The 23,837-nt window shown below is 42.2% G+C and overlaps 1 protein-coding gene across 2 annotated transcripts; it reads left to right on the top strand.

Moving 5' to 3' along the window:
* LOC118302249 (enhancer of mRNA-decapping protein 3) lies at nucleotides 1–21,915 on the top strand. Of its 2 annotated transcripts, none has more exons than XM_035628262.1 (7): nucleotides 1–124; nucleotides 1,074–1,253; nucleotides 2,164–2,282; nucleotides 8,827–9,180; nucleotides 18,324–18,477; nucleotides 19,726–19,943; nucleotides 20,437–21,915. In XM_035628262.1, the coding sequence occupies exons 2-7, from the start codon at nucleotides 1,090–1,092 to the stop codon at nucleotides 20,769–20,771; spliced, it is 1,344 nt and encodes a 447-aa protein (XP_035484155.1). In that variant the 5' UTR covers nucleotides 1–124; nucleotides 1,074–1,089; the 3' UTR covers nucleotides 20,772–21,915. The 2 variants fall into 2 exon arrangements, with proteins under 2 accessions (XP_035484155.1, XP_035484153.1); XM_035628260.1 differs by having other exon boundaries at nucleotides 2,164–2,360.
* The last annotated feature ends 1,922 nt before the right edge of the window (nucleotides 21,916–23,837 follow it).

The following is a 23,837-nucleotide window of genomic DNA, read 5'->3' as shown; positions in this document are numbered from 1 at the left end:
GTCACAACAAACCCACGTGACAGGTGGCGGAAGTGACGTCACAAGTCCACCCGGAAAACGGCACAAACAAGAGCCGGAGCTTTCGGCTTTCGGCTGGATACCTCGCTACTGATCTATCGACCAGGTATGTCTAATCCGCCGTCGACTCAACGTGGCCGGGTGGTGCTGTGCTCGCAGTTAGCAAACGCCCGGACCAGCCTACGACACCCGCAGCGGAGACGAGAGCAAAGCGAACGGGGTGAACGGAGTCGAAGCTAACGTTAGCCGTGGAGCTAACCACACAGCCGGCTGGTGGTGTGGCTAGTGTAGGACGTGTAGCTTGTTATTTCTGGAAACTATTTCTTCTTACACACACACACACGCACACACACACACACACGCACACACACACACACACACACACACACACACACACACACGCACGCACGCACGCACACACACACACACACACACACACACTCACACACTCACACAAGGGTTCGACACAGCAGTCTTAACATAGCTCTTAGCTGTGTTAGCTATAGCATTTCCATTGCCAGGCTCTCAGTGTAAACTACTGGAACCTAAACGAAGACGTCAACTCACGAACTAACGAAACACAAACAACGTGCTACATGGCCGTAATCAACCGGAGGCAACCAGAGCAACATATTCATTTGTATAAATGTCTCAAGATGAAACGTCCTCAGACATTTACCCAAAGCCGTAGCAACAGTAGACTAGCATCCACCTGCTGTTTACTGCTCTATAACATGGAGGCTAGATGATCAGGGCTGACACCATGACAGAAATACTGTGGTCGTCCCCCTAAAGCAACGCCCCACCTCTCAGGAAATGTTGCCTTTTATTACTTATTAGTATTCATGTAGTCACAGTTCAATCTGAGCCCTAAATGCTTGAGTCGCCCTCCGAAATGTGCACATTTTGAAAACTAGACCGTGACGCATCAGAAGTTGCCAAGACCTCTAATATCCCGGTCGTCCCAGATGGTGGCCACGGCCGACATGTGCATAAAGTACATAGCGTTCATACCGTGAATATAACTTCTCCTGTTTGTGTTTTTGGAACCACAGGATCACAGTGAGCAGAATGGCTGCGGACTGGCTGGGTAATGTTGTGTCAATCAACTGCGGTTTGGCGTTGGGAGTTTATCAGGGAGAGGTGTCGTCTGTTGATTGCGCCAGCCAGACCATCTCGCTCAGACAGCCCTATCACAACGGGATCAAGTGTCCTGTGTCCGAGGTCACGTTCAGGTGAGAGACAATGGGGGAAGATGCCGCAAAATGTTCTCACCCGACACGTCCACTTTCACCAGTTATTTTATGTTATTTCAATGCGGAAGACCCCACCGTTAGTCGAGTTGTTTTGTATAAACCTCCACTTTGATACTTTCCATAAAAAGCCCCAATACTTGAACTTATCATCTCAGCCTCTGCATTTGTAGGTCTGACTGACGTTTGGTGGCAAGTTGCATCCTCGTGTGCGGTCAGAAACGTTCAAGGCTGCTGTAATTTGCCCGTGGGACGGGCCTTATTCTCCTGCTATTATTAGAATTAGAAACATCTGGCAAAAATATACGGAGCAGTTACTTGTAAAAAAAAAGAATATTTCTAACTATTTTCTGTATGACGGTCATGATGAAGGTATGTGATGTCAGTGCAGCCTGCCTTTTTCTAACCAATTTTATGAGCGGATCTCTGGCAGAATTGCAAGAAATCTTGAGAGGATGCACTTCATTGAATTATTCACAAACTTGTACCATAAATGTCAAAACAGACAGTCCAGTTCGTCCTGTTAAGGTTATTGTGGATGTGGCTAGTGGGGAAAAGTGTGTTTTCTACTATCCATCTCTGTTCCAGAATTGTTATTAATGCATTTATACATGAATTACAACTACTTATATTTATTTTACAGTTGAAATGGAACTCTGGAAGTGTTAAGCCTTGTTCCACTGAAATACCTACACAAATCAGCCATGATTGTTTTGTACCTTTGCATGATGACTGAAAATATATCTTGAATAATCTAATTCGAGAGACCTGTTGAATTTGAAAATGAGAAAGAAGATGTGTAGTAACCATTTCAGAAGACATAACCATTCCAGTACCATTGTGGAATTGTGATGGTTCGCTTGTAATGTCAGCCATTTGTTTGTCTTCTTAGTGCCATGGATATCAAGGAGCTGAAGTTTCTAGATGTTCAGAATACAGCCAACAAGCCCAGGTCTGCGCAGGGAGCTGCAAAACAACCCAGCCTCATATCAGCAGGACACCACAGCCAAAGTAACAGAACCATTCACCCTCCTGTTACAAGCAGTAGCCCTAATTCCCACACTGCTCCTATCACCATCCTACGTAGAGGTAGGTAGATGGGAGACCTTGGGTTTGTTCAGCCCACTGTTCATTTTCTTCAGGGGGAACCAAAGTCAAAAATATTTACATTTTTAGAGTTTCATACTGCATAATAATAAGTGATGTTGTTGAATGTTGCCTGAATTGTTGTCATTAATTGAAGACAGTTCGGTGTTGTCAGTCAGGTTGCCGTAAGAACACAATGAATTATAACACATTACATTTAAGATAGACATGACAGAACGGCTCAAATGAGCATTAATACAATAAAATAGCCGGAATGTGACTTACAACCACTGCTTCATTTACTCATGTTAAAGGGGCAGTAAGTGATTTTAATCCAATACAAGTTTTGTAAAATTCAGCAAATATATGTGTGCCCGCCAAAAATATACATGTTTTTTCGTCTCATCCCTCGCTCTGTAAATCAAAAACAAAAAAAGTAGTGCGGTCCGCATCACACAACACTGTGTGTGCAGTTTGCAAACATCAAGAGACGATCTAGCAACAGATACTATGACTCAGAGGGTTTGACATCGCCGTTAGCACGTCTGTCACCCACACCCGATGCTGCGGGTTTGAGCCCCGACCAGTTCGGTCAGAAAATCCACAGCAAACAATCTTTCTCTAAAATCACTTACTGCCCCTTTAACTCTGCGTTGTATGAGCAGACTTTACGGACGTATCTGCAGCAGTTAACAGAAATAGGTTTCGTACTGGAGTCCAAGACCTTTATAGTCTTCAATGCAAATGCTAACCAAGCTACAGCACCTGACAGGATTGCGCAGTGGAATACAATAAGGTTGGCATGATATTTTACAGAAGTTCCAAAATAACACGGTTTGACGTAGGTTTTTCGTAATCAAGGAAAGCCCGGTTTATTTGAGGCTTGTGCTTATTCATTGTGAAGCTGCATTTCCTTGTGGTCATATTCCAGACAGAACAGACCTTTGTTGCACATTTCATATTGTTGAAGAACAGATAATACATATTGTTCGTCCACTTGAGGAAATGTGACACACAACAGTGTCACGCATTACATAACTCCTATTTCTAATGCGCCACAAGGCACAAAGCAAGTGGGTAGGTAACAGAAAGTTGCAAAGTCACTCAACATCACTGTTTCTGATTGTGCAGTAGAAGTGTGTGATCTTTTCTAGCCTACATTAGAAATAGATGCACTGCAACAAATCACATTTGTGCCACTTAAAGACTAATGCTTATAGCACTAAGACTTTTCCTTAATGAATAATGCTAGTGATATTTTCTGTTTTTGTTATTGTCAGCAAGACCAGTGACTCTTAGCCCCATGCCCATTAGTTCATACCGAAGAAGTAAAACATTTTTTATTAAACAGGTCATAAGCTACTGATATGTACCCGTGTGTCTGAAATCAAAGATTAATCTTATCTATCTAATTTCATTTCAAAGAAGTGCAAGTTATTTCCTTCTCCTGGACATTGTTTCTCACAGACGTCTAAAAGAGATTAGATTTTTAGGAAAATATTTTCACCTGCAGATTTTTTTGTTTTACCAGGGTGGTAAGTGTGGAACACCAGTGGTCAGACAAAATAACATACACTGACACACACACACACACACACACACACACACACACACACACACACACACACACACACACACACACACACACACACACACACTAGGGCTGCAACTAAGGATTATTTTCATAATCGATTAATCTGGCAATTATTTTATCGATGAATCGATTAGTTGTTTGGTCCATAAAATGTCATAAAATGGTGAAAAATGTCGATTGTGTTTCCCCTAAACCTCAAGATGGTGATTTGTTTTGTCGACACACAAAAGATATTTAGTTTAACTGTCACAGAGGAGCAAAGAAACCAGAAAATATTCACATTTAAGAAGCTGAAATCAGAAAATTTTGACTTTTTGTTTCATAAAAACTACTTGAACCAATTAATCTATTATCAAAATAGTTGGCGATTAATTTAGCAGTAGATTGCTAATCGATTAATCGATTACCTCTTGCAGCTCTTACACACACACACACACACGTACACACATGTATATATACTGGTTAATATTGTGGCTGATTGGTGTATGCCATTGTTTATACTAGAGCTTATACTGCATAGTAGAGGGATTGATTCAGCTCACAAACGCTAATAATCATCATAATAATAACAGAAATATGTGATGTGAGGTTTTCCTCTTTGGCAGCTGAGAGACATTTTAGTCTGTAGCTGTCAGCTGTAACTGGAACTATCATGTAGTGCCTTTGATTTTTTTCTAGCCCTGTGGCTTAACAGGTAAAATTTTTTTGTAGTTTTACACTAACAGTTGTGATGAGGTGTGGAGTTCATAGATAGACACATGTTGATGCTGAAAAGTGCATCTGCGCTCTCCCGTCACCTAGTTCCACATGTAGCAGTAAAAAATGTGAACGTTCCTCAACCTTCCTGATTAGATAAGGGTTAAAAACAGCATTTCCCCTCATCAACGTCCAGTCAGCAGGAAGTCTGCTCGGACAGCTCTGTGGCCTCTGCCGGAATCAGTTAAAGTCAGTTCACTTTCACCAAACAATGGAGAAGTCAGAGGCCAATAGAATTGTCTAATGGACATAATAATGAATAATAATCGCCAACCCTGGTTGTAAAAATGACCTCTGCCTCAGTGCCTTTTCCTGCGCATGGAAGTTGAAACTTGCACAGTAGGGAAACCAATACATTTAATTTTTAATTCTTCAAGAAAAAATATTTTTTTAAAAGATGTTCATGTTTGTCGTTTTGTGTCCTGATACATGTAGCTCGTCCACAGTCTCTGTTCCCACCTCCCGTGTCACTAGCCCCTATTAGGAAGCTTGAGCATGGGACCAAACACTGTCTTTCTATGACTCCCTCAAAGAATCCCATAGCGTGCTAAAGGCTTGTACCAAAGTTCCTCTTTACAATATGTGTGTGACTAAGATCAATAAACATTCCCCCTCCCTCTCCGTGTCTGCTCCTAAAGAGAAGGTTATGCAAAGCCTGGCTTTCGTGCCTCAGTGCCCTCCTGTCCTCTCTTGCTCTCTCTCACTCTCCCCCCAATCTCCACTCCCTCCCTCGCTCCCGCTCTGCACAGGAAACCCCCCACCACACCCCCGACAGGAAGTCATGTTGTCCCAGTGTGCTCGGAAGGCCAAAGCGATATCAATTGTGGAAGTAATGTTTACCTTTTGAGTTTTTTATTTTAATCTCCACCTCCCAGGCTGGTGGCCTGGGAGCTAATGCCCAAATTGCATGGGGGGTGGCTTGGGCAGGGCTGGTCCTTTCACACGCAATGCCATGCTCCCAAGAAGACCCCCGGCCAAAATGAAGGGAAAGCAGGGTGGCCCATTGCTTATACAAGATCACGGATTCCAGAAATGGTCTCTGAATATCTGCACTGATCTTTCTGGGAGAGTAGAATGGGATTTAGGAAAAGGACTGCTTTTTCTGAATGATGCAGAGGCGTCCAGAAGCAAAGTCGAGTTCCGACAGACCCAAAGAGATCTCAATAAAAGGGCATTGTGGAAGAGAAGCTCCAGTCTTTGCTCTTATGAAAACTGTTCAGATTACCAGTGGCATACCTGTGTCTTTGGAGTAAAATTATGTGCAGCGTAGTGTTTTTCCCATAAACCTTAACACAGTCGCAGACCACTGTGGGACCACCAGTACACCTGTTGATTCGTGCATTTTTCCAAGGCACACTTTTGGCTTATTACCGATCAACCAATGACTGAATTCCACACCCTATCTCCATATCTCTGTGTGGCCACATTGTCTTACAGCCACTTCCAGCACGATAATGCTCCCTGTCGCAAAGCAGAAGTAATCTGAAACTGCTTTCAGGAACTTGACAATTCAGTGAACTTCGCGGGGGTCTTCCAAGTCAGTCACCAGATCTGAATCCAGCAGAACACCTTAGGGATGTCGTAAAATGGAGAGATTAGCAGCACAAATGTGCAGCCGACAAATCTGCAGAAATGATGTGATGCTGTCATGTCAACATACAGTTTCCAATATCTCGTGGAATCAATGCCACAGAGCAAAGGGAGGTCCCACCCAGTTTTAGGATGGCGTTCCTTGTAAATTACTCTGAGAGCTATGCGATGTTTTGGAGATGCAGTTTTACCATAAGCTTTACATCAGTTTGATACATTCCCGGACCTGTGTAGTTGTATTACTAATTTGTGGTGGTAGCGGGTGGTAACTTTGTTAACTCCGCCAAGGAGATTATGCGTTATGTGTTATGCATTATGCATTATGTGTTTGTAGGCAGTATTACTTAAAGATTTATGGACAGATTTGCTTGAAAATTGTATCAAAGGGGCCTCTGGGGTATGGTTAACAGGTGATTAAATATTTCCCATCCTGGATCAGGATCTAGAAGGGATTCTTCACAATTGTGAGATAGGGATTTAAGTCAAACAGCATATCGGTGGGGTGGGGGCTGCTCAGCCTTGGGGGAGGCCTGCGTTCTCTGAGCTGACTCTCTGGATCGCTACTGTCCTTGTATTTTCATTAGATTGTTTGACTTGGAGCCCTGCCCGGTTCATTCAGCCTTTTCAATCATGGCAAAACAATTTCCTGTAAATAAAGACATATTTGTCTTGTGGTAATGAGTGCGCTGCCTTTCATCCCTGTTCACACAGTTGAACAGTGCAAAAGTTATACTACTAAATTGCTGCTTCTTCGAAGTCATAATAATTGTGATTAGCAAATTGAAACAAAAATATTTATTGATCAATTGTTTGTGACGGAGGGAAATTGGGCTCATTAATATTACTTGATGTTTTGTGAGGGGGGCTGTGGCGAAGGCACTGTATGCATGTCGATAAACCAGGCCAACTGCTCAAGAAGCTACAAAAAAAAAGGGAAAAGAAACGCTCACTTCCTCTGTCTGTCCCAGAGCGGTGGTGGTGGTGGTAAGGCCGTATTGTGATACCGAGACAGGTCTCACAACGGCTCATAGCTGGCTAGTGGTTTTGTACCAATGCCAGTGCACTATGACTGAGCCTCCCACTGTTTTGCGTGAGAGTCCAAAGCACCTTAGCTGTCACAGTGACAGTAGCGTGCGACTGTGCCTCCCTGTCTCCTGGTTAGCGTGAGAGCTCAGGATGATTGGGGTTGAAGGCCAGGTTTTTCCGGTTTTTCTTTTCTTTCTTTTTTTTTTTTTCTTCGTTCATGGTTCATTTTATTTTTTGTTTGCGCCTACATGTATGTAAACTTTATAGAGCACTGCTCAGTTGGCCATTGTATGTTTAGTGAGTCAGCTGCCTGTTTTTGTTCTCAGCGGGTTATAGCAACTAACAGTGAGAGGGTCAGACGAGTTGCCAGTCAGAGTTACATGAGATAAAAGGAGTCGCGAGCATCTAGTCGGAATTTGAAACTGCTGAGTGCAGTAACTTTTTATGTATGGATTACACCGTGTACAACGCGATGATGTATAGTGTGACAGCTCACTGCTCCTTTCAGAGGTGATTAGGATGTGAGCAGAGCTGAGAGACGGGAGGATTTCTGGGTAATCCATGCATTTTGGTCTCGAGGGCTTGAGAGACTGATTGTAGCCCAGACCTTAGTCTTGGACCCTCATATATGTATAGTCTTGTCCCAGAGACACGTACTGATGCTGTGTGATTTCATTTGCCCTCTGCTTCCTCCACTTCTTCTAGTTGTTGACTAATGCATAAACAAACACTTACATTATAGTGGGTAATAAACCATTTTTACATGTTTATTTATCGCTTATAAATGTTAAACAGGGTGATTTAAAATATTGTTGCCAAAATGCTCCTAATCATAATTGTTATAGGTTTTTGTAATATTTATGGTCAAACTCACTAACCCTTCTCTTATTATAAAACCTGTTGATTAGTCTCTATCTTCAGCACCATGGGTTTTGAGTTAGCGTGTTACCTTCTGGAAACTCAACTGATTTCACTATTCTGTGGTTGGAATAAAGCAGGATTATGAAATAATAATAAAAAATAAATATTTAAAATTGAATTGATAAGATTGAACTGAATTAAAAAAATTACTGAAGGCAGTGTGTGTAGGACTACTACTGCTAATAATAATAATAATAATACATTTTATTTCATGGTGTCTTTCTAATCATCCAAGGACACGTAACAGTACAACGTAAATAAACACAAGAATAATAAAAGTAAAACCAAACGCAAGAATCAGATTTGGAGAGACACACAAGAACTGAGCTCAAGAATGGTTCAGAGTAAAACCAAGGATAAAATCTGATTAGGGAGGGAAAGATGATGTAAGATGTTATGCTGGGTAAACTGATCTAAACAGATGTGTTTTCATTTTAATAGTTCAGTGGTATCCAGGCGGCAAACGAAAGTTCCATAGTGTTGTACTCTAGATGAGGCCCAAGTGTTAAAATTCATTAGATAACAAATGTTGGATTTTTTTTGTTGTTGTTAAAATTGTCATTGTTTTCTCCAAAACTACAGGTTCCTCTAACAGCAGAGGGGCGACACAGGCCACACAAAAGAAAAACAGCGTGAGGAACGGAAGCACCATGGGGCCGACGAGGTCGAAGGATGACGAGTGCTTCGGGGGCGGGACTGATGGGGACCTGGACGCTGACTTTGACTTTCAGGGGAATTTGGCTCTGTTCGACAAAGCCGCCGTCTTCTCCCAGATTGACGGGACCAGTGGCCACGGCAGCAGGACACAGCATCACAGCGCACAGGCCAAACAGAAGCCGCTGTCGTATCGCCACGATGAGAATATTCTGGAGAAGAAACCCGTCACATACCGACAGATTACGGTGCCCCAGCACGGGGGTAAAGACTACTGTACTGGTGAGATTAAGATGCATGTGCACGCGCACACACACACACACACACACACACACACACACACACACACACACACACACACACACACACACACACACACACACACACACACACACACACACACACACGTGACTCTTTGTTACAGCGCTGTCCGTTAATATGGCAGCAAACCAACAACAGTAGGTGGATCACGTTGTTCTTTAGAGTGAACACCCAGGCTGAGTTTTGCGCAGAGAATAGCAGCGCTTTCAATTAGAAGTTTCAAAAAAAGTAAAAAACGACATTTCCCATAGCCACAGGTGACTTCCTTGGAGGATAACTCAAGTTATACTTTCAATATTTTCTTTCCCGTTTTAGAAGCATTTGCTGTTTTAGTAGCATCTGCTTAAAGACCACAGACCCCAGGAGCCTCATTTATCATTGCGTTCACATAAAACAGGGCCCTTGGGAAGCGAATGCCCTGACATGTGACGGACATTTTCAGGAATGGGGGAAATTGGTGATGCAGATGGTGTGGTAGTGAATTGGAGACAAAGTGTTCATCATGCACATAATGATGCCACATTTATTTTCACTTCATATCACATGTAATAATAATAATATCAAAATTTTATTTATAGAGCACTTTTCATTGCTAAAAGCATCTGTAGATCAACTTAATCATAAACATTCAAACATAGTTTGTAGAATTAGCATGATGCAATGTTCAATTGTGAAAGAGAGGAGCCAACCCCTAGTCCGCTCACCATTTCATCACCGCCGGAGCTGTTGAAATGCCAAGATGATGCCAGGATGTGGCAGGCGGCAGGCCGCAGGCCGCAGGCGGCAAGTCTTTCTTCCTCCTGTCCCCAACATTAAGCATTAGCATGCTGAGTCATTTTCACCTCAACCACGTTAACTAGACTGCCAGTGGGCAAGACTGTGCTGCCACTGGAGAAAAACGCTGTGGCTGACATTCACACGGTGAAATGTCTGGAACCCGACGACAGAGCTCTTGCACAATCAGAAACCTTGATTTCTGCTGCCATCATTCACTATAAAGAACCATCGACAAGCAGGAGTCATTTCTGTGCAATGGTGTTTACGAGGTGCTTTGCATTGACCATTTATGGTTGAATGTGGCCGCGTGGAGGGCGAGATATCATTCTGAGGGTTTGAACACAGACACTTGAATGGATCGATTCAATTTCTTAGCCTTATTGAATATTGACGCATTTAAAGATCCTGTAAATTAACTGTTTTTACTGTCATTCACAACGCTAAGCCTTTTTTTCTCTGAAGGAAATTATTTGACGTTTATTCCAAGTGACAAAACAACCATGTGATATTTCAGTTTTTCTTTTTTAATAATTTTGCGAACATTTTTAGAATTCTGTGTTTGTGCTGTCATTATGGGGAGCTGAGTGAAGATTGATGAGGGAAAAAAAAGAAATAATTTTAACATAAGGCTGTAACACAACAAATGGTGAAAAATTTTAGGGGGTCTGAATATTTCCGTATGCACTGTATATGACATGAGAAAAAAACATATATTTCTGATAGAGCTCATTTTTAGAGCAGGTCTTACCCATACACTTCTGTTAGCTTCTCTCATACTTAACAAGACGATTGTATGCACCCACCATCATTTTTTTTTTTTTTTTTAGATAATTAACATTGTGTCTTTTTTGTCCGTGGGACATTTTATCAGGGAGCATGTCAATGTCAATCTTTGCTTTGGGCAGAGTTTTTTTCCCCCCACTGAGTTTCAACTTTGACCAGGTGTACTGTCTGTAACACTGAAACAGCTTCTAGCCAAAAGTTGGAAAAATTACCAAAATATTTAACGTTTTTGCATTTGATTCTGAGGCCCAGAGGCTCTCAGCACTGTCAAGCCGATTCCTCCTATTGGCCAGAGAGGGGGTCAGGTTGGTGCAGACTGCCTGGCAGTGTAGACCCCTGGTTTAATGAGCGGTGCATGAGATGACCTTTGAACTTCAGCTCACTCCCCCCCTGCTGTAGGCCAACAGAGATAACCCATCCCTCCTCACACCTCAGCTCACTCGAGGAGTGTTACATAACTGGTTAATGGAGAAGCAGATAAGTAAATGGCTGACTAGCGCTGGCCACTGAGTCCAAGGTGTGAGAGAGATGACTGTCCTTATATCAGTTAACCCCAGGAACTGGAGCAGTCGGAAGGCAGAGGGTAGATGGACATGGGATGAAATGCTGAGTGGTGCAGTGTATCAGTATGTGTAGGCGTTGTACAATAGCCAGTGTGATGAAATGCCACATTTTTTCGTTCACAAGAGTTTACAGCCAGGTGTGGAATAATAAGAGATAAACCTAGAGGTAGAGTGATGAATCAGTCAGAGGATTAATGTGAACAATATCTGTCTTTTTGAGATAATTGCATCAGCCTGTGCTCACAAAAAGTAGTTTTTAGCGTTTTGTTTTTTTTAATTTGTATTTTTTAATTTAAAATAATAAGTAGAGTCTACATCTTCTTAAGCATTTTGTGTGAATAATAAATTAGCGCGAAATAAACGTACATTTAAGTTAAGCAATTTTGTATATCATTTGTTCATACATTATTGTATTTAATCATATGCAAAAAAGTAAAACAACGACATAATATCTGCATTATATATCGCCCTGCTCTCTAAATTTCAACTCAACCATTGGCCATTGAAAACCGCATTGGTGGACCACGAGACAAATCTGTCCCAATGTGATGCACGTACGTCTGATACACTTCTCAGGCATGTCTTTGGTCAAAGATCAGATATTATGTTGACAGCAAGATGAGGTGAAATGGTGAGCAGGAGGCCATGTCAAACACTGTGTAGCTAATGTATATTTACCTTTTTTCATATTGGATGCATAGACTGTACATAAAAATGGACGCAGTCAAGTGCCCGGAAAGTGAAGTGGAGTGCCTGAACCCTGTATTCTCTGGCAGCAGAGGAGACTCCCTGGTTGCAAAAAAAAAGTTTCATAGAAGACAATGAGAAAACGACTCTACTTCTCACTTGATTTACAACGTCAGTAAACATTTTCATGAGGAATTTATGGTCTAAATCTCTAGTTTCAAATCTTAATCAACACAGCATGAATGTTCATCTTGTAAATTGTGGTCTCATTTAGAGTAAAATAAACGATGAAGCGCCGTAGCGCGGATACAGCGTGATTGACAGCTGGTCGGTCCAATCGGTGCATGGTTGCAGACGTAGGTGGAGCGCGCAGTGTACAAGCTCTCAGTCAGAACCACCCCCAATTCTACGTCCGGTTGTAATAAAATCAACATGGCGCCGGTCAAAAATGAGAAACTCAAGGCTTCAAAACGGCAGCTTACAGAAACCCAACTGCTGACGTCGCGGTGGTTTGCCACTGCGTTGATAATTTACCCTCAAAGCGAAGCATAATAGGACTAAGACTTTGGTAGGGATGATGGTAGGTGTTCTATTGCCTCGACTGTGTACAGTAGGTCACTGGCAGGTCATAGTTCTAATAGTGTTTCTAGGATTTACACCCCAGACAGTCTTGTGGTGACTAGGCGCAAGCTCAGCAGTGGGAGCTGCCTACCAATCAGCGGACGGCTGCCAGGCAGAGCCTCCCTTTCTTACTGTGCAGGCTGATCTGCTTCCCAGGGCTGTCATCATAATCCTCATCCTCTGCACTCTGTAATTAGCATGCCGCTGTACAGCCTTACGTAAACAGCACCTCTGAAACAGGAACTAACCGCAGTGCTCTTGACCTGGAATCTTTGCCAGTAAACAGACGAGTACACAACACGAGAATACAGTAATGAAATCAAAGTGGCAGACTGTATGTTAGGGTTGCCATAACTCGCTGGCATGGAGGGGTGGGGTGGGGGGTTGATGGACCTGTTTCCATAGAGCATTGTTTATTGTATACGTTGCATACGTCTGTGTAAGTTTAGTTTGACTATTGTGTTGCCCTCCCGTGGTGTGATTGACTCCAGCTGTGCAGTGAAACCTCTTCAGGGCCGACGAGCTGGGCTGCAACGCAAATTGCAAACACGCACAACTGTCTGCTCGTTTTCCAAATTTTTCTTTTATTTATTTATTTATGCTGTATCACTTTGCAGAATGCAAACTTGATACGTTGTGTCACAGAACATATACACCGATCTGCTCCAGGGACCTTGGGGTAGATGGGAAACTGCATGCTGTCAGTCAAAGAGAAGGCCGGTACTGGGGGGGGGGGGGGGGTTAGAGGCACGGGGACCTCACCACAGTACTTGTGGGAAAGTGATGCATGCTAAGTTTCAAGCTGAAGCTTTGCCGGTTTGAACTTTAGACCTTCATATGAATGTCATATAGATTTTACCTGATGGAGGGCTCACATAATTCAATCGAATCCTACGAAAGGTCCCAAAAATCAAGCACACTGTTGATCTCATGAACGCCCTTTGTTTCCAGGGTTTCAGCAAACAAGTTTCCAGCAACAGCAATCCATAAATTGTGTGGAATATTCAAACCAGCATTAGCAGCTGTTCGCACTGTGGCTGAATACAGAAAGTGTGAAGGGTGCCACCTACTGAAGTGAAATCCTGTTCAATGCTTTGATTGATGAGCGATTTGTGCAAAACGCCGAGCAGAAAGCCACATCAATGAGCTGTTACCAACTATTACCAACTTGGAAATCAGGTTACGGCATTAAGCAAATTTTTTATGCCCTAGTGAACCGGTGGTGCCCCATCTTGATACCCCTGCAGCTCTTGCGGTGCAGCAGCGAAGAATGGAAAGCGCCTCATCGCACTCTCCCTATGCTGGCACAAGCCTTAGTCACACATGGCCCACATCCAGCCAGCGTGTATTGCTTTCAGTCCCATCGGTTTCCCTGTCATGCTTGAAGGATTGCTTCCAGCTCAGTTTATTTTAGTGCTGCTGCAGACTCATAGCTACCTGGCTTAGTTAGTTGACTCCTGACTTGAGTTTGTTTTCACACCACATCGAGAGTGGGTGTGTGTGTGCAGGTACAGTGAATAAATCATTGCATGTGTGTGAGAGTGTCAGGGTGGAGTAGATGCCGTGCGTGCGTGCAGAAAGGGGTTAGCTTTCGTGGCCGCAGCCTCGGCAAAGAGAGTTCTTAAGAAGTCCACCTGGTTGGATGCTTGGAAAGCAATTAGTGCATACTAGTGCAACTCCCACTTCCTCTGAGCGAGGCACTCAAGGCAGCCGTTTGCATGACAGGAGGCGGTTAACTACGCCGTGCTTATCGCTCACGTGAGCATCGGCATGTTCCAGACTGCTGTTGCCCACTGAAACATATTGGCAGTGTTTGTCCACTATCAATAAAAGAATAGTGGGAGGGGAGCAGAGACAGTCTTGAGATAAGACAGAATCTCAGTCAGGCACGGCATTAGGTCTCTGTGTTTATATGTAATTATCTTGTGTATGAGGGCGTGTGTGTGTTTGTTTTGTTGCATGGTCGTGCCGCTGTTCCTCACCTTGTCGTGACTGTGATGTAGGATGAGGTGTGTGTTAGCATGAGTGTGTGTCAGTATGAATTTTTGTACACGCCAACGAGGCCACCCGGTTCTCAGCGACCAGGACAGCCATTAAGGACTTAGCTGCCTCCCAGCAGCTTTATTTATCAAAGGGTTCCTGAGCCGCGCAGTACCCCCAGCTTGACTTTCATTACCCTCCTAATGTGCCACAGGCAAGAGACAGCCAGGGATTAGCACAGGCTCTTTAAAGGTTTCCACACACTTCAGTTTGTACAGGGGTTAAAGGCTGAATAGTAGTTATGTTTATGCAATAAAAAAAATACAAAAAAGAGAACAATTCGGGATGAATTTAAGTTTACGTGGCATGACAGGACACATAATAACAAAACAGATTTCAGCATTTTCCTTACAAGAAAGAGGAAGATTAGGTGAATTTGAAAAGTAGGATCTACTTTTGGAAAATCCGGGTCGAGATCGTGGTCGTGGGTAAAATTGTAATAATTGTCAAAGACGTCCAACCCACATGTAGTCTATTATTCTCTCTATATTCTTATGTATTCTACGTTAGAGCTTACCTGCCAAGATCTTAAACCTTTCATCGACACTATGTAGGTCAAATATTGCATGTCAGGCTTCCTACAATAAACAGATTAACCTTTGAGGTGATGAGGGCTATACATGCATAATCTATATAATAAAATTATGTAAAATATTATTCAGAGCAAAGGGGCACTAAGCGATTTTGGAGAAAGGTCGTTTTTTGTGGGATTTTTGACTGCGGTGCTCGAACCTCGGGTATGGGAGGCCAACGCGCTAACCACGAGGCAAAACCCCCCGAGTCGTAGCGTCTGTCGCCAGCACATCTCTTAAGGTGACAGGGAGTGATGTTTACTAACTGCACTCGCAAGTTGTGTGGTGCAGTCCGCACCATTTATTTTGTTTCAATTTACAGAGTCAGGGCTGAGATGAAAAAGCTGATATTTTTTTCCCGGCAGGCACACAGAACCAACAGCTAACGGACAGTGAGGAACATTTTCACAGAATTTTACAAAATTTCTCCGCATTAAAGTGTGAATTTTCATTTTCTCACACATCAATATCAGCCTACAAAGTGCAGTATTCAAAAGATTCCTTTTTTTTAGATCTTTTTAATATCTAGTGTAAAAATGTATTCATCAACGTCACTTACTATTGTATTGTGTATTGCAAAGATAGATTTCAAAAAAGTTGTGCCCTCCTTTGAATTACGACACAAAGTTATTTAAAAACTGAACTGAAAATAAGTTTGACTAAAAATGTACAGTCTAAGAATAACTTTTAGGTTTTTTTGTTTGGCAATAGTTTAGTTTCAGAAACTGCATTGAATCCATTGTTCGTCCCGGTCCGCACCCTGCTTCCCCTATGTTTGGTACTCCCCAATCTCTCACCACGGACCGTTGGGATACAGGTGCAGGTGTTCAAATGCATATGTTGTTTGTCCCCCTTTTTGTCACGCCAACCTGCTGTATGTTTTGACTGAGACGGCATCCCGTGTGGGGGGTCCAGCCCAGTGCAGCCCTGTCCCAGAGCTAGGGGTTGGAGGCTGGTCAAGAAAGCATGTGATGGTGCGTGTGAACTCAGTCTTGGGTGGGGTGTAGGCGTCTCACTCTAGCTGCCTCATGTTTGTCATGTTTTGTAAAGGCTGCCAATCTTCCCTTTGTTGCGGCAGACAGCAGTGACAAACAGGAGAGGAAATGGAGAATCTTCCGTGATGGGAACAAGATCAGGTCATGAGGAGGAGGAGGAAGGGTTTTTCCCTGAGGAATGGGTTCCTCGCATGAGGATCTGTGTTACTTCTGCATAACTGCCATCCCCTGAGAACCTGGGAGCATTTTTTTAACTGCAGACCAACATTTATGTTTATGTTAGAGTTCAGGTTTCTGGCTTTTACTTCTAGTCCAGCAGTTGCACTGGTGAAGATAAATTGCAAAGTGACATGTTTATGGAGATATATTACAATTGTTACAATTTAGGAATAATTAAGAGTTCATAACTTGTGTGTAAGTTTGATGAGTAGAAATATGTACATTTATATATATATATAGCTTTTTCATTCAACCATTTCCTCTGAGTTTATTGCTGCTCTTTTTCTCTGATAGATTGAAGAATTTAGTACAAGTTCAAACAACTTTATTTATCCCAAAGGGCAATTCTGTACAGACAAACAAAACATTTACTCATAACCACATAACATACTGAAGTGTGTCAGAGACAACACACGAAGGATGGGCAATTTTTTTTTTGATATCAGTTCAGCTCTAATTAAAAACAATACAGCATGCATTTAGGAAAAATACCCATTGGCATTCATTAACACTTCCGAAACCTAAATATTTTTTTAGAAAATGTCTAAGTTAACGGAACTGAAGAATATATTAAAATAAACTTTCACAAAGTGAAATACACAATTACTTGCATCCTTTTGATGATTCCCAACTAGTTCCTTAAACAACATACAGAACAAATAAGTCTCACCTGTACTTCTTTCAGTGTTTGCATGACCTCAATTAATGTCTTTCCTGCATAAAAAACGGGCTGGTTGTTTCCGACTTTTTCACATGGGCCAAAACAAGAGCATCAGCTATTAGCCTACAGATTTCCTGTTCTACAGGAAGCTTTGCTACAAAGCAATCGCCACAGATCTCATAATCCCTGTTTCAACAGATCATAATGTTATCAAGCGGTTTCACAGTCATAAAACTGTTGCAGCTCTTCTAAGGCGTGGGGCTTAGAAGAAACTCAATTAGGGAAGAAGTCTGCGAAGGTTGATGTGGATTGTGTGGAAGGGCTTCAAGCACTCCTGGAGCAATCTGGTGTGGTGGTTTCAGTCCGTACCATACGACACACAAGTATAGTATAACCCCAAGGACAACACTATTGAACAAAGATAGGCACAAAAAAGCCAGTCTTCTTGTGATAATGTTCTATGAACAGATGAAACCAACACAGAGCATCAGTTTGGTTATAGTTGATAAAAATGAAGCCCTTGAGGAAAACATCACCCTGCCTACATTTAAACATGGTGGAGGTTCTGTCATGCTGTGGTACTGAAGGCATTGAGTCAAAAAAAAAAAGATGATATCAGAAGTTTACCAAGGTACTTTAGACAAAGACATTTGTTTCCAGTGTCAGAAAACAAGGAGAAGGTCACGAGTCTTTCGGCTCGACAAGGATCCAGAGCACACATCCAGCTTCGTTATAGGAAAATAATAATACATTTTAGACCAGCCTACAATGAGTCCTGACCCAAATCCCATTGAAAACTTTTGAAGATGATTTAAATCTGCCCCTGCAAAAAGGGACTCCTGCAAACCTCAAAAGAGCTTGAACGCAGAGCAGTGGAAGAGTTGAAGAAACCACCAACAGTTGCAAGGCTACAATACACATTTAGAGTCTGTCATCCAAAGATTCTGTCCATAGATTGTGTTTAGTGTACCTTTTGTTTGGCATGGAGCTTGACATCCCTTTGATTGCTCTGGAGGAATGTTAATGGGCAATGGTGAAATGTTCTTTATTTGCCTTGTGTCTCTCTTAATTATTGACACCTCATTGTGGGCAGATGTTTGCAGGGGTGATGTTTGTATAAGAAATGATCCCAAAGGAGGGGACAGCATTAACACGCCGCCTGTCACCTCGTGTTTTCCCTCTGCAGACTCGGGCCTGGTGGTTCCCAGCGTGTCCTACGAGCTTCACGCGCGTCTCCTGGCGGCCGCCGAGCACTGGGGCCTCACTCTCGAGAGAAGGCTGGAGATGATCGGTGTCTGCTCCAGTCAGATGGCTCTCACATTGCTGGGTGGACCCAACAGGTGAGAAATACCGATCTGGGGGCACTTGTGTGGCGTTTGAAGCCGTTGCTGGTAAGTGTGTAGGAGAACAAGGTTACCTGGTGTGCACGACCTTGTGTCTGATGTACAGTACTGTGAAACAGTATTTGTTATTTGTGATAATAGTAAGAAGACGATTTTACAACGGTGTGCCAAACATCCCCGTCTGAGCAGTTATACAACAGTAATAACTGGTCTGTCCATTGTTTTCATAGAATGTTTTCCAGTTTCCATGGCAATCTTCTTTACTGCCATGTTCTACACAAGTTAGGCGGTGTAAACCTTGACCATCCCCCCTCAGGGTTTGTTTTCAAAGGAAAGCAGTCCTGCGAGCTGTCGGGTGGAGAACATCCCAGCAGACTGAAGACTCCCCCGTTTGGTGTTTTGTCGATCCGCAGCCTTTATGAGCGATTAAGTCTTATTTTAAGATCAAAGAACGACAGCGAAGTGGCTCAAATTACAAACTGGTTTGTTGTTTCAGATCCTTCTTTTTTTTTTTACCACTGTACAACCTCTCAAGTTTACACTGGACCTACCAGGAGTTCAGATCAAGTTTAATTGTCTATTGTAATACTAGAATCACAGACACAGACAATGCGGAGTTCAACAACTTCACTGACAGGTAGCAAAAGTCTACAGATACTCAATCCCTATAGTAAGCATCCAAATAATAAGTGTTTATGTGCAAACGTTCATATCCAATAGGATGTTTTTAAAGCTGTGATTCTGAATAAGATGGTGACTGTAGTTTATGAGCTTTAGCTGGGGACCGTCTTCGTAATCAAAGTGGCCATAATCACAACGAAGAAAACTTCTTTAACTGTTCATAACAAAGACTCATGAGTCCAGCCATGCAAAAGTAAATTATGACATCATGTACTGAGGAGATTTCTTTTTTTAATAGCCAATAAAATGTTTTAAAATTTCTAACATCAGTAAAAATGACTTTTATAGAGCAGTTTTAATCCTTGTCCAATATTTTCTTTATTTTAGTATAGTAGCCTATTTATTTTTTTTAACCAGCCTGTAGAGAGCTCTTATTTTTGGTACACGTGTGTTGCAAAGTGATTGAATCACAGTTGGCATTGCTTGAGTTGGTCTTGATTAAGCCCGAGTTAGAGTTAAATGTTGGCCTGTCAGCATCATCTGCCTCTGAAATGGTGGATATAATGCATTTGCTGTTGCCATTGGTTGTCTCTTTGTTGCTGAATGTCTTTATCATCTCTCCAGGCTCACCCCAAAAAACGTCCACCAGCGGCCCACTGTGGTCCTCCTGTGCGGGCCCCACCTCCAGGGAGCGCAGGGCGTCAGCTGTGGCAGACACTTGGCCAACCACGGAGTGGAGGTCATCCTCTTCCTGCCCAATTTTGTCAAGATGCAGGAGTCGGTGACCAGTGAGGTCAACCTCTACGGCAGGACCAGTGGCAAGCAAGTGGCCAGCGTCAAAGGTACAACATGGCAACAGAGGGCATTTAGAGGATTAAATCCCTGTCTACTCAGAGAACTGACACAGATGAGAAGAACCTAATGCGACAGAATACCTGTCCATGAATTAGTTCATTTTGTCATGTTGCAATGGATTCACACAGACAAGTGTTGCCCTCTAGTGGAGTAACACGACTCAAGCTGACTGATGTCTTGGAAGCACGCTTGTAACTCAGAATGTGTTTTATCTTTGCAGAATGTGCAGTTACATTGAGGAAATGTAAGAAAGGATGGTTATTATTCTGCAATATTAAGTTTGTATGGACAAATAGATAAATGGTCTAGGTTTCAGCTTGTAATGTATGAATTAATTTGATGGTTCTGATTCCTGTAGATGGACTGTAAAGACTGTTATTCACACGCAACAAAAACGTGTTCTGTCATTGTCTGTGAGAGACAACTTTTAAAAACTGTATCCACCAATAGTGTTTCTTTCCTCTCCTCATGCTGTCTCAGACCTTCCTGCGAGCCCAGTCGATCTGCTCATCAACTGCCTGGACTGCCACGAGAACCCTCTGCTGAGAGAACAGTCCTGGTACCAGTCAGCTGCAGGCTGGGCCAACCAGAACCGGGCCCCGGTCCTCAGTATCGACCCTCCAGTCGGCGGTCGGCATCAGACTGTCGAGGCAAAGTGGACTCTCTCTTTAGGACTTCCACTGCCTCTGGCTGAGACGGAGAGCCGGGTCTACCTCTGTGACATTGGCATCCCTAAGCTGGTGTTCCAGGAAGTAGGAATCTGCTACCACTCACCCTTTGGATGTAAATTTGTCATTCCCCTGCACCGAGAATAACTAGAATATATCGTTTCTCATAGTGCACACTGGGAGGTGGTGGTGAAAAAAAAAACATTGCCACCAGGTATGTCATAAATGTATTATTTTCTAGTTTTTTTTACAGCTTACTGAGACGTTTTGGGGGATCATCTGAAAGACTGACGTACATGTGCTGTATGTATGTCCTCTTACCCACTGGAAAGTCCGGGGGGTTGCCGCGTGTTGCGTGCGACACCTCTTGTTTTTGAAAGGGAAAGGTTTCCTGTTCTTTGCTGTGTTTTGATAAGGGCTCTGCGACTGTGTGGATATGTTTACAAAATGCTGAGCGCTGTGAGTTTGTCTGTGACCTCTGACCCCGTGACCAGTCAGAGCAGTGGAGACTCAGTTCCTGTTTCCTCCTTTAGATTGTGCTGTGGAGTCTGGTCCTGACCCCCGTGAACTGGAAACACAGCTCCGGCCTGAATCTGCCAGTCATACGCCCAACAGTTGATTTCCACGTCCACTGTCTTTTTCAATTTAATGGTCTATTTTTTTACAAACTGTCAGTAATATTTGTAGCATGTTTCACTGAAGATAGGGTATTATAGAGAATTTATATTTGTATTTATTTTTTGAATACACCTCATGAACGGTGTATGAAAATTGAAATACTAAATATTTGCATTTACATTTTCATTTGACTCTTACTGAACTGCTGGTTGTTTCGAATTAATAGCCGCCGAAACCGAAAATGAGAAGTGGTAGCAGAAACGGGAGGAATCTTTTTCTGTAGAGGAATTTGTAGCGCAGATTCCAAGGACCAAAGACCTCATCTTGGACCAGGTTCTTCTCCAGGGATTATGAGGATGTAGGTGCAGGGGAACCTAATTATTAAACATTTTTGACAAATCAGATTCAACCACATTCAGTTACATAACTATTCCAACCTCCTCTTCTGCAGTCAGCAGTGAGTTTTTTGTGTGAAAACTTTGGATCGGCACAATGTCCAAGTTCAGAAGAACAAATAGAACGGCCTTATTTGTCCGTTGGCAGCTATGCACTAAATTATGCAGCTCTGACTGTTTCCAGGGCTGTTAGGTGTCTGTGTCATGATTTTTTTTTCCAACTACTTCTTTCTGTAGAAACTTGAAATAAAAACTGTGGTCACAAGGTTCAAACTAAACTAATGTCTACATTTAATTACTTCTTTAATGTTCTTCACCAAACTGCAGTCTCGGGACATGTTACTGTTTTTCTTAGTGTAACTCTGTAGTGTGATCAGTTTTAGTTTAAGCAAAAGCGGTGGCTGGGTTAAGGTTTTGGGTAATTTTTTTTTAATTATCAACCTTCATTGTTGTTTTCTTAAAAAAAGCCACTAATTTAAGCACCAAGTACCTTTTTATAAGCCTGGGAGACTTAGCCAATAGAAAATGTGATTTAAAAACATGTTGCTTTTAAATGTAAGCAACAACTAAAACACACACAGGACCTTCTGACAAACTGCAAACGCCAGGATGAAGGCGGGTGCTCCTTTATGTGCAAATTGAATAAACTTTTTCAAACACTGTCTAATAAGGGAAAAAGAAAGTACAACACATCCCTTTCTACATCCCTTTCTCAAGGCAATACACTCTTAGTGTCCTTTTACTCACTGTATTAGACAGTTGTGGGTACTACTGACTGCTTTGGATATTAAGATTTAACATACATAACATAAGTTTATATAAAATGTTTTGTTGTTATAAATTTAAATACCCATAATGGGAGTTAGAATTAGCTCCACATTGACCTGCCTCAAAATAAAAATGTAGATTACATATTAATTCATCAGGAATATTTTAACAGTAATGTCATGCTGAATGGGGCCAGTCTAAATAGTGAGTTATTTGTGATAATAATTTATAATACTGTTATAAGACTGGTTATGGAGTGTGTTTCTGGCAGTGACACCTTTTTACTGGATAAATATGAATAGTATTATGGCAATTACATTATTATGTAACAGGCCCTTTTACTGCAGACATTTTGAGCTGTCATTGGAGGAAAAGCACAAGTCTTACTAACAGAATTAATGTTGATCAATAAAAAAAGGTTTATTGTGTTTACAAAACAATCCATCACAGTTCAATGCAATCAAAGTGAATTGTGAGGCTGATATCTGGAGCGTTATGCTGACGTGCACATGTGAAAGGCTAAAAGAGTTTTGCAGCCACTGTGCTCAACTATGTCAGTGGCTATACCTGACCACAAACTGATACTTTTTTTAAAATCTAAACTAAAACATTGTTTTTTAGACTTATAATGTCTCACACTTTGTTTATTTAGCTCTCAGCCTGCGAGCCACCAGTGAAATCCCCCCAGTGCTGTCCACTCCTCATCCGCCTCTGTCCTCTCCATGCGTTCGTCACCAGTTTTTTGGCGTTTTTTGCTATCAACATTTTTTTAAGGGTAAACGTAAATCTATGGGGCAAACACATCACAGTGCCACAAACGAAGGTGTAAATAATGACATTAATTCTGGCTTCATTCCATGTACACACTCCACTTGCAGCACTATGATCATTTTTACTTACTACACACTATCTTACTGGGTCACTGCAAAAAATAAGAGTAGAGCCATGATTTAATGTTGGTAGTTACACATGTGATTTTCCAAGAATGCCTATTTGAAAGGAAAAAGAAAACCCCCCACAAAATTTAGACCGTTTATGATCTCACTGATCCTGGATTTGCGGATGGGGAGCGAGGAGTGAGGAGTGAAGTGTGTGTGTGTGTGTGGGGGGGGGGGGGCATGAGGGGTTAATTTGTGTCATGACTTGTTTTGCGTGCCAAGCTTATCCATATCTTATTTCACAATAGATTGCATACAGGACTACACACTGGTATTTATCCTATAGAGAGTAAATAGGACATGAGGAAACAGGCATGTCCACGATCTGATGCAGTTATTCACCGTGCATATGATAATGGAACAGCAAATCCAACTAGGCTGAACTACAAATGAAATCGTTGCCAATATCCACTGGAACAGCTTTTTTTTGTTGTCGTTGTTTTTACATTTTTGGAATCATGTGTTTAAAGGTTCCATGTTGAGGTTTTGACATA

This window comes from Scophthalmus maximus, chromosome 4 (assembly GCF_022379125.1).
Source record: "Scophthalmus maximus strain ysfricsl-2021 chromosome 4, ASM2237912v1, whole genome shotgun sequence".
In the NCBI taxonomy this organism is placed as follows: Eukaryota; Metazoa; Chordata; class Actinopteri; order Pleuronectiformes; family Scophthalmidae; genus Scophthalmus; species Scophthalmus maximus.
This window is presented reverse-complemented; position numbering and strand designations above follow the sequence as displayed.